The 15337-nt window shown below is 51.3% G+C and overlaps 1 protein-coding gene across 1 annotated transcript in view; it reads left to right on the forward strand.

The window, feature by feature from the left end:
- The window catches only part of AKNAD1 (AKNA domain containing 1), a 43008-nt gene extending 28013 nt beyond the window's left edge, over positions 1-14995 (forward strand). The window contains exons 9-14 of the mRNA XM_045292017.1: positions 806-906; positions 5471-5568; positions 8330-8452; positions 12112-12193; positions 13547-13676; positions 14599-14995. Of these exons, the coding sequence (XP_045147952.1) occupies positions 806-906; positions 5471-5568; positions 8330-8452; positions 12112-12193; positions 13547-13676; positions 14599-14730 (666 nt within the window). The 3' untranslated portion in view covers positions 14731-14995. The remainder of the gene's footprint in view (positions 1-805; positions 907-5470; positions 5569-8329; positions 8453-12111; positions 12194-13546; positions 13677-14598) is intronic.
- The last annotated feature ends 342 nt before the right edge of the window (positions 14996-15337 follow it).

A 15337-nucleotide genomic window follows, 5' to 3' on the forward strand; every position in this document is an offset into this window, starting at 1 on the left:
CCCACCCAGAATTGCTGGTGGCTGTGTAATCCCAAGAACCTTTGTGGAAAGTAGTTTGGCAGTGTGGATGGTCACACAAACACGTTTACAACCTTTGACCCAGACATTTCCCAGAGGAAGTAATCCAAAATACGGGGAAAGCAATCTGTACAATGGCGCTGACTTCAGCTTTGGTTATGACAGTGGGGAAAAGATGCTTATTTTCAGCTCGCATACAGGGTCCGATGATAATACAAATGCATGTGGAATAGAGGCAGTGCTTTCAGTTCAGATAGATAGGTAGGTAGGTAGGTAGATAGATAGATAGATAGATAGACAGACACACATATTTGTGCTAAAGGAGTTCTAATCCATAATTTCTTCCTCTAGATTGTCTCTGACTCTTGTTTTAGTTCATGGCTGAATACACGGTTGGGAGAATGGAAACGAGTTCTACTACCTAGTGTTAATCATCTTCTAAACTCTCTTACCTCGTGGAGCTGAGAGTAACTGGAAACTAGGGGCCTTTTTTTTAAGGGAACAATTCCCTCATCCGTAAAGCAGATTTAAGAATCCGTTTGGAGAGGAAGGGCAGCTTGGCTGGTGCTGGAGCTTCTGTCCTACAAGCCCAGGTCACTCAGAAGCCAGGTCCCATGGAGGTCTGAGAAGCTAGCTAGCTAGCTCTCCCTGCAGGGGGCCCGGGCCTCAGTTTCCCCGCCGTGGAGGACCTGGGGTGCTGAATGTCCCGCAGCTGGGCGAGTGGGGCGCAGGGCGGCGGGGCTGACTCACTTCCGGGGTCCCACCCCGTCTCTGTGCTTGGGTGCAGGAGGAGCCCAGCCGCGCCGCAGGAGGGCAGGAGCGCGCGGAAACCACCCCGGCGGCGCCGCCAAGCCCCAGCTGTGCCTTCTGTCACCGGGCCCTTGAACGGTGAGCGCTCTCGCCGCCCGCCACCTCCCTCCCCGGGGTGCGGGGAGTCGGTCCTGGGATCCTGACTCCAGGGAGGGTGGGCTTGAACGGGTGCCAGACACCGCTGGCCCGGGGATGATAGAATCACGCTCTCTGGGCTCGGCGCTGACCCCGGCCTGGGTCCCCACCGACAAATCCCTCTGCGGGGTCGAGCACCCAGCCCACCAGGGCAGTTGTTAATCATTCACAAGCCTCAGCCCCACCTTCGGAGTCAGCCTCGTCTGCGGGGGAAGGAACGGGGGCTGAAACCCTGCAGAAAGCCCGAGTTGGGGGGGGGGCAGATGCGGGGGATGCGCGTGGAGGCTCACGGTGCCCAGATGAGGGTGCACTGGCTGCTGAATGGGAAAATTGATCGTTCAAGACCACCAGCCGTTCCTTGGGAGAAACGTGGGACTTTCTACTCCTGCAAAGAGTAAAGAGTTACAGTCTGATACACCCCCACCCCCCGGGCAGTCCTGCCCAGTTTACAGTGGCGCTGTGAGTCGGAATCCACTGTCCGCGAGTTTGGGTTTGGGGGTTGGTATATTAGCTCCCAGACCCCCCACCCCAGACCGGCACTCCTCAGGATGAACAAAAATCTTCCCGTGGGGTCCCCCAGCCCCGTCCCTGCGTCGTCCTGGGAACACACCTCAATCCCTCTGCCCGTTCCTAAGCAAGACATCTTCCAAGAACTATAGGTGTAAATGCTTCGTGCTTTCGCAACCCTCACCGGACCACCCATTCGCACGTGGGAATTCAGATGTATTTCGAACTTCTCTCACTCTGCAGCCCCCGGGTGGGACAAACAGCGAATATGCTCGGTTGCAGACTGAACGGCGGGGGGTTTGAGTCCCTCCTTGAGGCACCTCGAAAGAAAGGTCTGGCAATCGATTTCCAAAAAATCGCGGAGTAAAGCCCTACGCTGACACCGGGATCTCTGCGAGTTGGATCAACTCAACCGCAACTGCTTTCCCCTGCCCCACAGTCGACAATACTGCCCCCTGGAGGGCTCTGGAACAATTCAAGGGGGCTGCAAAAGCAGATACCTAGACTTTATCCCAGATTATGGGCGATACAAAAGTTTTTAATTGTCGCAAATTTTTTTTTCTTCAGACAAGGGGACAGTAGGCCAATCAAGTATGAGAATCTATGAGTTAGCCAGAGGTGCGCCACCTCTAAGCTCACAGGGCATTGTGGACTTGTCCAGAGCTTGGCCAAGTTACCTTTGCAGGGTCAAGGTCAAGAGCAAGACCTGTTTAGTCATCATGAAACGGATTCTAATACATAGAAGCAGATGGAAAGATGCGAAACACGGATGTTTCCTGTTAGAAAGCATTATAGTACAGGCATGGGTGTTTGTCCTAGGCCTTTGGTGGGTTTCCTCACCCTGAACAAGGAAACAGCCTGATGTTTGTACTAAAAATCACACTGTGTCACCTGGGTAGATCATTGCTTCGAACCAAGATGTCCATCATCACCTTTACTTAACAGGGGGCGCTGGCGAGTCTCATTCCCTGGCCATCCCAGGCCTGTTTTTATTTATTGAAGCAAAATCTAGATAATTAACTTTTTTTTTAGGTTTGGGGTCTCGAATACCAAAACAAGGAGATTTGTCTTAGATTAAATTCTCACCCCCTAAACCCCAACCCTTTTTTCTTTGTATTGTGGTTTGGGTGAAAGCTTACAGAACGGATTAGTTTTCCGTTCAATAATTTGATACCCATTTCATTTTGTAACATCAGTTGCAACCCCTCCATGTAACAGCACCTTCCCACTTCCTCCCTGGGTTCCCCTTTCCTGACCTCCTCCTTTCCCGCCTTCTGAGCTGTGTTCTGGAAAATCCAGCTCTTTAGGTCTCTTATCCTTGATGATTCTGAGAAATGAGTTCCTCATGAATGTTACTGCTGGCTTTATAAGCCTGCCCGATGCATGCCGAAAGGGAGCCCTGGGAATTGTCGGGCAAGCGTTGGACTGTGAATGGTAAGGTCTGTAGTTCAAACCCACCAGCCATTCTCTGGGAGAAAGATGAGGCTCTCTGCTCACACAACGAATCACCTTGATGGCCGTAGGTTTGATTGTTAAGCTGCCATCAAGTCCAGGGGTGGGTTTGATTCCAGGCACGGAGAGTGTCATTTACAAGATAGAAAGAAAAACACAACCAAGTGTAAACCAGACCTCACGTTGAATCCTGCTGCTGGGGAGTGATGAGGAGACATGTTTTAGACAATGGACTCTTGTTGTACATCATCCCCGATAAATTGTTAATTAGTGAAGGCCAGTTTGTGGTCGAGTTGATTGCAACTTACGGTAATCCACATGTTCGAGAGTAGGTTTTTCAGTGCTTGCTTTTTCTGAGTGGTCTCAAACCTTCAACTTGGGGCTGGCAGCAGAATACAGGAACTATTTGCACCACCCAGGGACTTCATTAATTCACACACACACACACACACACACACACACATACACAAATGAATTCACTGCCATGAGCCGATGCTGACTGGTAGCGACCCTATAGAACAGGGCCAACTGCTGTTGTGGGTTTCCGAGACTGTAACCTTGTATGGAAGTAGAAAGCCCCTTCTTTCTCCTGAGGAGTAGCAGGTGGTTTCAAACTGCTGGCCTGGCAGTTAGCAGCCCCAATAGGTACCATTAAAGGAGGGCCATAAACCTTTTACGCTTCACAAGCCGTAATCTTTCAGAATATTATAGATCTCTCAGGTAGAACACATTCCTTAAGCTGCTTGCCAAAGTAACTACTGAATTATTTGCAAGCTGCTGCTTATGTGTGTGTTTTTGCATGCAGATAAATTAATATACATGTTAAATGTAAAACTTTTATCCCTCTTATTTCTGGTGTGAAGCTTTGGATTTAAGATTGCATTTTACCTACTTTGTTTTTTAAAAAAAGCCTTTTGGAATAGAACTTTCCTTGAACATTTGGTTTAGTGAAAAGATTTTTATGCACAGAGGAGTTGCAAAGAATCAGGGGGTGGGGCGGGAAAGTCATGCGTTGGACTGAATTCCCTTGAGTGAGATCCAAGGTTTCCACTTTGGGGAGCAGATGTTCAAATGCCCTGAATGGGGAGGGTGGAGACCGAAAATGAGGTGAGAAAATATATGACTCAGAAGGAGAGCATGTTTTTCCAAGAGGGACGTGGCCAGGCTTGACAGCCCCTGACGCCACGAAGTCCGAGCCTGCACCCCCCTGGGCCCCAGGGCCGCAAGCCGGATGATGGCTTTGCATTTGCTCAGCAAAGCCTCCTGCTCATCCCGGAGCAGCCAGTCTGGTCCCTGCTCCCGGGCCGGCCGGGCCGGGATGGCGCGGGCACAGAGCCCTCCAAATGCAGAGTGAGCAACTCTCCCCGGGGCGATTGCGGTCTTTCAGGGGCTGAGCAAGACTTCTTAATTAGGATTCCTTTGGAAGAATTACCGTTTCTGTGAAGGGAGGCAGGGGGTGGGGAGCGGCCAACCCGGGAGCCTGGAGTCCCTCCTCTCTGGTGCCCCCTGGTGGCCTTGTGCGACGTCACGTGCCCATAGCTTCGAGCCGCCCAGACATCGGGGCCAAACACATGGTCTTAGACTTAAAATTTTTAAAATTTAAATACAATCAGGTAGTACCTAAGGTCACGTGACATGGCATTGACATATTTCGAAGCTTCTACCTCTATTATACGAGGTAGAAGCTTTGAGAAACAGCAAGGAAAATCCAAAGTTAACAATCTCCTACTTTGAAATGTCAATTGTGTACGTGTGTGATGATTGGACATTATCCTCTGTTGAGCAAAACAGAGTTATTGATTTGCTTACTCATTTCTATTTTGTGTTAAGATATCTACAACACAATATACATCAACTCAACAATTTCTACATGTACAATTCTGAAGTTGTGCCAGATAAATCCTTTCTTAAATTGTTTCACCAACAGCAATATAGACTCATCACTGCCCAGTCAGCTGCCTATCTAACCTTTCACGTTGCCATTGTCAATATGATCTCATTTTTTTAAAAATCAGAATGCTCATGGCAGACATTATTTTTCTAGTAAGGCTAAAATCTCATTTGGTTTAAAGATAAATTCAATGGAGAGTTTTGGTTTAAGGTTTAGTCATACTCATTGGCTCCAGAATTAGACATTCTAAAACATATTTAGACATATGTAAACATATGTAAATGTTCTCATTGGGTCAAACTGTCCTGGGTTTCATTTCTTCTGGGGTGGCCCTAAAACAGGCAGGTGGGGAGGGTGGTGATTTCTGGGTTGAGAATGACCCACCACTCCTACATTATCTGGGCTGTGACATAAGAAACCTTACATTTCGGGGGGGGGGGGCGGCGTTATTGGGGGTTTGTACAACTCTAATCACAATCCATCCGTCCATCCATCGTGTCAAGCATATTTGTACATTTGTTGCCATCATCGTTCTCAAAACATTTTCTTTCTACTTGAGCCCTTGGTATCAGCTACATTTCTGGTTTACCAACAACGTCCCCTCCCTGTTATTAGAAGGATGCTAACCATTGATGGGGTTGTGCACGCCTTTTGCAGGAGGCAAAAGATGGAGAGACGAGGCCACCGCAGGATCCACAGCGGAAGGTTTTCCATCATCATTCGGGAAAACCCCTTGCACCTGTGTTCCAGCTGCAGTAAGTAGAAGGGCCTGAACACCCCCACCCATCCACCCACCCTCCCATGTGATTGACTCACATGCAAGCCAGCTCACCACCCACCACTCTGCATAGCACTGCCCTAGTCAGGAGCGTGGAAAACTGTATTTTTTAAGCGAAATGTTTTAAGAAATCCACGATGGACTAGATTCGAATCAGACGTGATCAAGCAGTGTGCTGATCCAACCCATCTTTCTGACTGGAGTCCCAGGGGCCCTTGGCCTTCGGTTCTCTTAGCTGTGACCCACAGTGCACCTGGTGAGCCTACTGGCCCCACCAGCTAGTCCACACACGTCATAGAAGCAGAGAACATTATAGCCGCAGGAGCATCCAGGGCCTGGGACCCAGTGGCTTTGAGTCAGAGGATCTTGGCTCCAAAGACAGCTTAAGCAACAGCAAAAAAACAAACCAAAAACAACCTGGCAGAACGGCTTTGTTCACGTACAGGTGAGGCCAAAGGGCTGCCTGCTCGGGCAGCTCCTGGGCTAGATGCTCCCTGGTGGCGCCTGATCTACCGGGGTTATCCATGCGGAAATGGGCCAGAGGCCACGGCCTGCCCACACATTCCGGCGGCCTGTTTGCACAGAGCCTTCCTGAAGCTCATCTTTCTGTTCTGTGGGGTTTACTCTTAGGCTGGCCTCTCCATAGAGGATACCTTTTAATCCTAATTACTACTAAGCATAGAATTAAGCCAGTCGTCCTGGTGACCCCTGGCATGCAGATTAGATATGCCCCATAGGGTTTTCAGGATGGTCACCTTGTGGAAGCACTTTCATCCGTGGCTTCTCTGGGTGGTTCCGACTGTCATCCGAGAGCCAGCGTCCCGGATGAAGCCACCCATCTAATTCTGAACTCGGGCTCGGTATAGCCTGCTTCGGTCGGATCGATTCAAACTCAGGCGACCCTGTGTGGATGGGAGTCGAACCGTGCTCTGTCGTGTTTTCAAGGGCAGCGTTTGGGAAATAGACCACCAGACCTTTCTTCCAAGGGACCTCTCTGCGTGGACTTGGACCCCCCACCCCCACCCCATTCGGTTAGCAGCCAAGCAGGTTTAACACTTATGGATCTCTTTGCAGCCATCGCAGAGCTAGACTTTAAACTCAGGCCCATCTGAACCTCCAGATCTTTCTGTGGTTCACGGCGCCCCCTCAGGCGGGTCCCCTGTCTGTTGCTGGCTTTTCCTCAGGGTTACATTGAGAAAGCCCTCAAGGCCAGGTGACGGAGTGGGATTTGAAGGAGGAGTCTCCCTAAAGTTCATGCCCTGATTTATACTTTGGAAGAGAATGTTGAAACTGAGTGCAGCTGGGGATGCACCACGGCAGGAAGGTGGGGAGAAGGTTGGTTCCCTGGCTGCACCTTGCCTGGCACTGAGATGCTGCTTGGACATCGGGACTCCCGTGTGCCCCTGCCTGAGCCCCGCTCCTGTGCCTGTGTGACACTGTCCACAGTCTGCCCGTGCGCCCGACCACAGCGAGGAGCTTCACAGAGCTTATGGATTTCCCGGAGGAGAAACTGGCTTTCCAGTCACTCGCCCGCCTGACAAAACACAAGCTCAGCCCCAGCAGGTTTGGAGACAAAGAATGAGGATGTCGGGGCAAATCTGGAAAGACAACCACAAACACAATGTTCTCAGATGCTCTCCCACATCCATTCGGACCTTAGCTGAACACCGGGGTGTGCCCGGCAGAGGAGTGCTGGTGGCACAGTGGTTAGAGCACTCTCCTGCCAAGAGAAGGTGGGAACTGCAACCCCCCAACGGCTCCATGGGAGAAAGCCGTGGCAGTCAGTCTGAAGCCTTCACGCCAACAGCCTGAGAACCCCCTGGGGCAGTTCTATTCCGCCCCAGGGCCGCTGTCTGCTGCACTCACCTAGATGGCTTGGAGTTTCTGGTATGTGCTAAACAGGCCCAGCCCTGGGGTTGTGGCATGCATTGGGATGAGATCTGCACGCTCGATGGTTTGAAACCACCATCAGCTCCTAGGGAGAACGACCGGGTTTTCTCCTCCTATAAATAGTTACAGCCTCACAAGCTCCAGGGCTCTCCATGAGTCAGCATTGACTCAAGGGTGGAGGTTTGGTCTGAGAGAGACAAGGAGTCCCTGGGTGGCACAAACGGTTGTGTGCTCAGCTGCTAACCAAGAGGACGGTGGTGTGAGTCCTCTCTGAAGTACCTCAGAAGAAATACCTGGCAATCTGGTTCTGAAGGACCACGGAAAACCAAATCAAACACTGCTCTGACTTATAGCAACCCTATAGGACAGGACAAAATTGCCCCGGTGGGTTTCCAAGACTAACTCTTTATGAGAATAGAAAACCTTCTCTCTCTCTCTCTCTCTCTCTCTCTCTCTCTCTCTCGGAGGGACTGGTGCTGGTGGTTTTGAACTGCCGACCTTGAGGTCAGGTGCTCACCATGTAACTAGTATGCGGCCAGGACTCTTCTGAAGGACCGCCGCCCTGGAAAACCGCATGGAGTGCAGTACTACCACGGCCCAGAAGGGGTCTCCCTGAATCAGAGTCCTCTCAATGGCTGTCCCCTTTTGGTTTTACCGGTTAGGCACACCTTGAGACTTCCTTGTCAGGTCTGCTCCTAAGCATCTCCCCTGCCGCTCCTGGGACTCCCAGCCTGGGGACCTGGTACTTTGGGCCTAGTGTGTCCCTGGCCCAGCCAGGGCTCTGCCGTCCACACCACACCTGTGTCTGGGAAGCTCACCCTCCCTTTGTGTCACTTGGGCTCTTCCAGGTTCGGATGCAGGAGACAGCTCCTGTTCTGACTCCGGCATGGGGCTGCAGAGAAATAAATGTGAGAACTGTGGCGCCAACACTCCTCCCTCCCGAAGAGTCAGCCGTGAAGCCCCGCCTAAAGGTGAGCCACTAGGAGCCTTAGGAAGCAGGTGGCAGTGGGTCTTGCTGCTGCTCCCAGGCCACCAGCCGTGGCTTCTTTATCTTATCTTTGGACATTTTTGTTCTAGAAGAAACACCCAGCATAGGATGACTTAGAGTAAAAGATGTTCTGTTCAGCTCCCTCTTTAGAGGAGAACATTCCCTTCGTATGGACCTTCCCTGCGTGATCCCGTTTGCATCAGCAGCCTCACAGTACACTGGCTACTGCTTCCCATGGGGTTGCCCCTGCCCACCCCCCAGTCTACTTCTCAAGTCTCCAGCGCTCCCTTACAGGGACACGTCCACACCCAGCGCGGCACAGGGATGGCAAGAGGCTGCCCTTACCTCAACTCATTGCTGACTTAGCGTGACCATGTGGGACAGAGGAGAGCTGCCCAGTGGGTTTCTGAGGCTGAAATCCGTACCAGAGTAAAAAGCCTCATCGTTCTCCCATGGAGAGGTGGTGGTTTCGAACTGCTGACCTTGAGGTTAGCAGCCCAACATATAACACCTCAAAGTCCTAGAGTGGGAGGCCTCCGTTGCTTATGCCAAGTCCTGTGGGAGCTGGTAGGGAACACAGTGGCTGCAGACTACATGGCAGCCTGACTGGGCAGTCCCCACTATCCAGGCTGGGATTCAGAAATCTCTCCCCACTCAAAGTCAGCATGTGCAGAAACAGGCTTCTCAAAACTATTTAAAAAGTGTCCTAGTGGCACCACAGTTAAGCACTCGGTGGCTAACCAAAGTTGGAAGCCACTCTGCTACCGCACAGTGGGGAGAACTGGAGGTCTGCCTGCAGGCATAGGACAAGCCAGGAAACCCAGCAGGGCAGCTTTGCTGTCACCTGGCGCGGCTGTCAGCAATGTGTCAGCCCCAAACAGCAGTATGCTGCTTGAACGATCGGTTAAAAAAAATGTCTTTGGGAAGAGAATGAAAGGTTGGCAAAAATCTATTTACAAAGGTGCCTAAGACTCGACCCCTCTTACCCAGGGAGTTCACCATTTATGGAGAGACATTCTAGCCCAGGAGTGGGCAAACGGCAGCTTTATGCAGCTCTGTCGGTGCATATATGTAGTTCTGAAGTACAATTGAACAATATTAAAGGGCACTATTCAGATAATGGTTACTTCCTTTTCAAATAATTTTTAAATTGTTGTGAGGGACAGGTTTGGCTCTTCTGTCTCAAAAGTTTGCTGGCCCCTGTTCTAGGTCAATTGTGGCGAGAGCTTCAATCGAGGTGAGAGGCCCCGGGGTCTGCGAGGGAGCTCTGAGCCTCTTGCATTTCTGGCATCCTCCTGGTGACAGAATTGCTAGCTATGACTCCTAGAATCCAGGAATCCTCTCCCCAGGGGGAGAGGCCCTCTGGAAGCAGCCATTGGCTGGGTCTCCAGGGAGAGGTTACGGCCTGCCCTTTTCAGATGAAAGAGTTGAGCCCAGAGAAGGTCACCGGCGGCAGGCCCGGTCACGTGGTTAGCACGCCGGGAACCCAGACTCCTGTCTTGTCTTGTCTGCTGGTGTAACTTTCTTGAAGTTGAGTTTCTTTTCCTGAATTCAGAGCACTTTGTGTAATCCTCTTTCTTTCTATGCTCCTTTTCTTGTTCAAAAAAATTACAAAATATCCCATTCACACAGTAAAGTTCTGGAAAATGACACCCCCATTTGGGGGGAATCACTAGCTATTTTTCCATTATGATAAAAATACGTATAACAAAAGATGTGTCACTGATCGGATAGAGACAGGTGGGAGCCCCCAGACGATGACCCTAGCGACCCTTCAGGTCTGAACTGCCTGCGGTGGAACAATCAGCGATTCACCATCAAAGGGGCAGCACGTTCCCAAGAACACCCATCAGCGGTTGGGAAAGGAGAGGAAATGGCAGCGGGGCGCACAGGGGAGAGCAGTAGCAGCTGCAGGGCGGGGAGGGGATTGCGCTTGATGAGTTGAAACAGAACGTGGGGTCATCCAGTATTTGTCCTTTCAGGACAGACTTGTTTGACTCAGCCTGTTTTCCTGTTGTGGCATGCATCAAGGAGGCCTGATGACAGAATAGTTTAGCACGTGGGTGCCAACCCAAAGGTCAGCAGTTTGAAGCTGCCAGCTGCTTTGAGGGAGAAAAAGTGGTGGTCCACTGCCAAAGATGACAGCTTGGGAACCCTCAGAGGCAGTCCTCTGCCCGACGAGGCTGAGAAGGTGGCAACGGGCTTGGGTAAGAGCATGGATCAAGACTTCTTTCTCCCTTTGTGACTGATGAATAGTCCTGTGTGTGTGTGTGTGTGTGTGTGAGAGAGAGAGAGAGAGAGACATTTGGGTATCCAATTCTCTGAAGCTGCTCATTAGGTTCGCACCTTTTGAGGAGTGCTGCCATGCACACTGGTATATGAGTTGCTGTTTGGGGGCATAGACGTGGGATTGGGATCTAGAGGACACTCCTATCAAGTCGATTCTGATTCATAGCAAACCGATAGGACAGCGTAGAACTGCTCCTGTGGGTTTCTGAGACTAACTCTTTACAGGAATAGAAAGCCTCATCTTTCTCTGTTTCAAACTGCAGATGTTGAGGATAACAGTCTGATTCATAATCACTACGTCACCCAGGCTCCTGGGACCTAAGGTAGTTGCATGATTAACTATTTGCGAAACAGTCAAAGTTTTCCATAGCCACTGTACTATTTTGCTTGTCTACCAGAAATGGATAAGAGTTCCAATCTCTCCGCTCCCTCTACCACATCGGCTTGTTTGTTTTTGTTTTGCTTTGATTTAGTAGCCATTCTAGAGAGGGTGAAGTGGTATTGCATCGTGGTTTTGGTTTGCATTCCCTTAGGAGGAGCCCTGGTAGGATAGTGGTTATTTACAGGTCTGCTAACCACAAGGTCAGCAGTTCAAAACCACCAGTCAGCTTTGAGGGAGAAAGATGAGGCTTTCTACTCCTATGAAGAGTTACTGTCTCAGAAACCCACAGGTGCAGTTCTACCTTGTTGGAGTTACTATGAGTCAACACTGACTCCATAGTAGTGAGTTTGGTTTGGTGTGACTTAGGAGCCCTGGTGGCATGGTCAGTTTGGCGTCAGGCAGCTAGCTGCAAGGTTGGCGGTTCAAACCCATCAGCTATTCCATGTGTGGGCCAAAGATGAGACGGATTGCTCTCATGAAGATTTAGTTTCAGAAACCCAGTAGAAGGTCACTGTGAGTTGAAATAGACTTGATGGCCATGGGTTGGTCTTTCGGTTGAATGACTGACGAGGATCCCTGGTGGTTCAGTTGCTAAGCCCTCAGCTGGTAACAGAAAGGTGAGTGATTTGAATCCACCAGCTGCTTTGTGTGTGAGAGAAGTGACAGCCTGCTACCATAAACAGTACCGCACTGGAACCCCCGGGCCAGTTCTCCCCTGCCCTATGAGTCTAAATGGACCCGATGGAACAGGTTGGGGTTTGGGTAGAGACTCATAATATCAACCATCGTTTCATGAGCTTGGTGGCCATTTGGATATCCTCTGGTGAGATCTTTACTCAAGCCCTGTGCCCATGGTCGGACTGGGAGACTTGGGTTTCTGTTGCCGCCTTTCCCAGTCCTTCCTATATTCTGGATATTAAATTAGGATAAGATTTGATGCTCTGAGTATAATCATTGTTTCCATATTTCAGCCTATTCAAAACTCACAGGGATCAATTCCCAGAGAACAGACGTGAAGTTCCCTCAGGATGAACATGAACCCACGCCAGAGAAGTAAGTGTTGCTTTATTATTTCTGATGCTAACCAAAGTTGTCAGAAGAGACCAGTCCCTGGAAAAGGGCGTCCTGCTTAGTGGAGTGGAGCGTCAGTGGAGAGGAGACGAACTGACCAACGACATGGCTGCAGCCAGGGCTCTGGCATAACCTCAGTGGGAGGACAGTGTGGGACCAGGCAGGGTCCTGCTGTTCTGTGCAAGGTGCCCTGGATCGGAACTGACCCGACGGCACCTGACGGCAATAATACCAAAAGGAGCCGAGGTGGGGCTGTGGATTAGGCACTGGACTGCTCACCACAAGGTTGGTGGTTCAACCCCTGAAGCTGCTCCTCAGGAGAAAGATGAGACTGTTTGATCAAGCCTTAGGCTGCGCACTGAAAGGGGGGCCCTGGGAACCGACCAGCGGCTCCACACGAGAACGATGAGCCAGTCTGCCTCACGAAGACCACTACCTTGGACACCCCAGGGTGCGGCTCCGAGCGCCGTGCAGGGTGGCCGTGAGTCCGGTTGACCCCACGGATGGGTTTGGTTTCCAGGGGTGGCTGTGGGGCCGACGGAGGACTCCGGGCCCCAGGCGCTGCCCTGCCCTGTCCGGCATCTCCCTGGACGTAGGCATGCCAGCTGCTGAGTCCCTCTCCATCGCGGGAACTCGGCCTGCGCAACCAACCCAAGTTCACGCGCTGGGGGCGAGGCACGCTGGGAGGTTCTGAGGTCGCGAGTGTTGGCATGGAGCTTTTCTGGCGCCGGCACCCCTCCCAAGTGTTCTGTGAAGACTTCGCATGGGGCCGGAGGCGTCCATGGCAGATCTGCAGGCAGGCAAGTCCTTGTGCCCCCCTGGAGCGGCCCAAGGATTGGTGATTGGGCAAAGTATCCCTCCACCGAACGCCCTTCAGATCGGCCGAATGACCCCTCCCAGAGCTGCGCCCTGCACAGCCGGAACAAGGACACCCAGTGGGCACCCTGGGACCAGCCCCGGCGGTCACGTTCCTGCTGCGGCCGCCTTCCGGCCACGTCAGCCCACTGGTGCCAGAACGAGCCCAACACACATGCACGGCGCCTGCAAAGTTGTATGTATGTGTGTGTGTGCGCGTGTTTTATAAAATTCAGGGACAAGAAGGTTGGCCCCCAAAGAATCAAAAATCCCTCTGGAGTTTTGCCTTTCTCCATAGCAAAGGAAAAGACGCAAGATCCCCAGAGGAAACATCCTTCAAGGTTAGGGCAGCACAACTCCTGCGGAAGCTGCGCGGTCATCAGCGACAACAGGACCATAGGGACGGGGGCCTTGCTTCAACACGCAGGGGCGGTCCGGAAGCACAGAGCCGACTCATTGCCCCTGTGCTTTCCCTCCCAGCAGGGATCTGCAGGTGCTGCCCTCCTACCGCGCAGAGGAGCCTGCACCCTCGCCCTGCGCCCAGGACTGGAGGGGTTACGGCAGCAAATCCTTCTGCGACTTTCAGAGGGTTGACAAAATGGAATTTGAGGTGAGCCTTTATGATGGGGGGAGAGGGGGGGATCGGAAATTCATTAGTGTTCTCGACCACAGCACTGATAACTTTGAAGTTACTATAGTGAGCAGCGGGGATCGCTGGTGTAGTAGTTATGTGTTGGGCTGGGAATCGCAAAGACCAGCAGTTTGAAACCACCAGCCACCCTGAAGGAGAAAGGCGGGCCTTTCTAGCCCCACAAAGAGGCACGGTCTCAGAAACTCACAGGGCAGTTCTACGCTGCCCGACAGGATCACCATGAGTAGGCACCGACTCAATGACCGAGTTGAGTGACTACGGTGGGCTGGAAGAGACTGCTCTGCTGCAAACAATTCTGTGCTCAGCTCCAACCTAACTCTTCCTAAGCTAGTTCCCCTGGGAAACTCACCGAGAAAACGTTTTGATGAGGCTTTTCCCCCTGGGCCAAATGATTGGCTGAGCTCCCAGCTTGGAGTCTGTCCTGGGCTGTGGTCACAATTCTGATCCAATGACATGGTGGTCAGAGCCGGGTCCCCTCCAGCAGGCTCTTTTTTGCAAACCAGTAACCAGTCTCCAGGCCTCTTTCAAAAACTTCATGCAAATGCACACGTGCTGCAGCCCTGGGGTGCCCTCTCTCTGGCCCCTCAATTCCCTCTGGTGGCCCCACCCTCCAGCTCGCCTTCTCCTCACAGCAGGAGGTAAAACCCAGCTGCCACCCTGATTCAGCTCCCCAGTCACATGCCGGTCTTTTTCCTAAGCACATATATTCCAGGCCAGGGCAGTTTCCTAGGAAACCAGCCCTCAAAAACAGAAATAGACTGCATGGAAAGGGAATACTTCCAGAGCCCCACCTCGCAGTGTTTCACTGAGGAGAGAACGCAACAAACAGAAAGAGCGATGCGGCGTATGGAACTAAAATGTGCCGTCTTTTCCTCTGTAGACCCTAAACTCAGCTCTGGATCACGCTCTCCGGACGGCCACCGTTCTGAAAAAAACTACGGATCAGATGATCAAGTCGATTGCAGAAGACCTTGACAAAGTGCGCAGGCAGAGGATACGCCTCCAATACTAGTTCAACGCCAGGCAGCCGAGGTAGAAAGAGAAAAAACACAAAGAAAACTTGATCTTCTGAAAGGGAGGTGGGAAGGAGGGTGGATTTCATTTTCACTTACTACACAATTTCTGAAAACGACTTCCCAGAAAAAGAACACCAACTTTGTAAGGAATGTGTAATGCAAGTGCTTTAATGGGAAAAATAATGTATCTTTCATTTTTCAGCAAAGAATCAACCAATAAGTATTTATTTTAAGACAAATCTATGTTCTTCCTCATGCACAATAAAGGAAATCAAAACGATTAAGCCAACACTTAGCTTATTACAGTAAACCAAACCTTTTGCCATCAAGTGAATTCCATTTCATAGCAACCCTACGAAAGAGTAGAAGTGCCCTGCAGGAGCTCCACATTGCAGTCTTCACAGAAGGAGACTGCCAGGCCTTTAGCCTGGGGAGCAATGGGTGGGTTTGAACCTCTGGCATTTTGATTAGCAGCCACGTGCGTAACCACTGAGCCACTCAGGCTCCTTATTTATTAGTCTGCCAATATCAGCTTAGAAACGACCCGGCGGCAGCGCAGCTGGGAGAGAACAGGCACTTGCAGCTGTTGTTGGGCGCCATCGA

The sequence above is a fragment of the Echinops telfairi genome, unplaced genomic scaffold, assembly GCF_000313985.2.
Source record: "Echinops telfairi isolate 266 unplaced genomic scaffold, ASM31398v2 ScPeMD7_443;HRSCAF=831, whole genome shotgun sequence".
Lineage (NCBI taxonomy): Eukaryota > Metazoa > Chordata > Mammalia > Afrosoricida > Tenrecidae > Echinops > Echinops telfairi.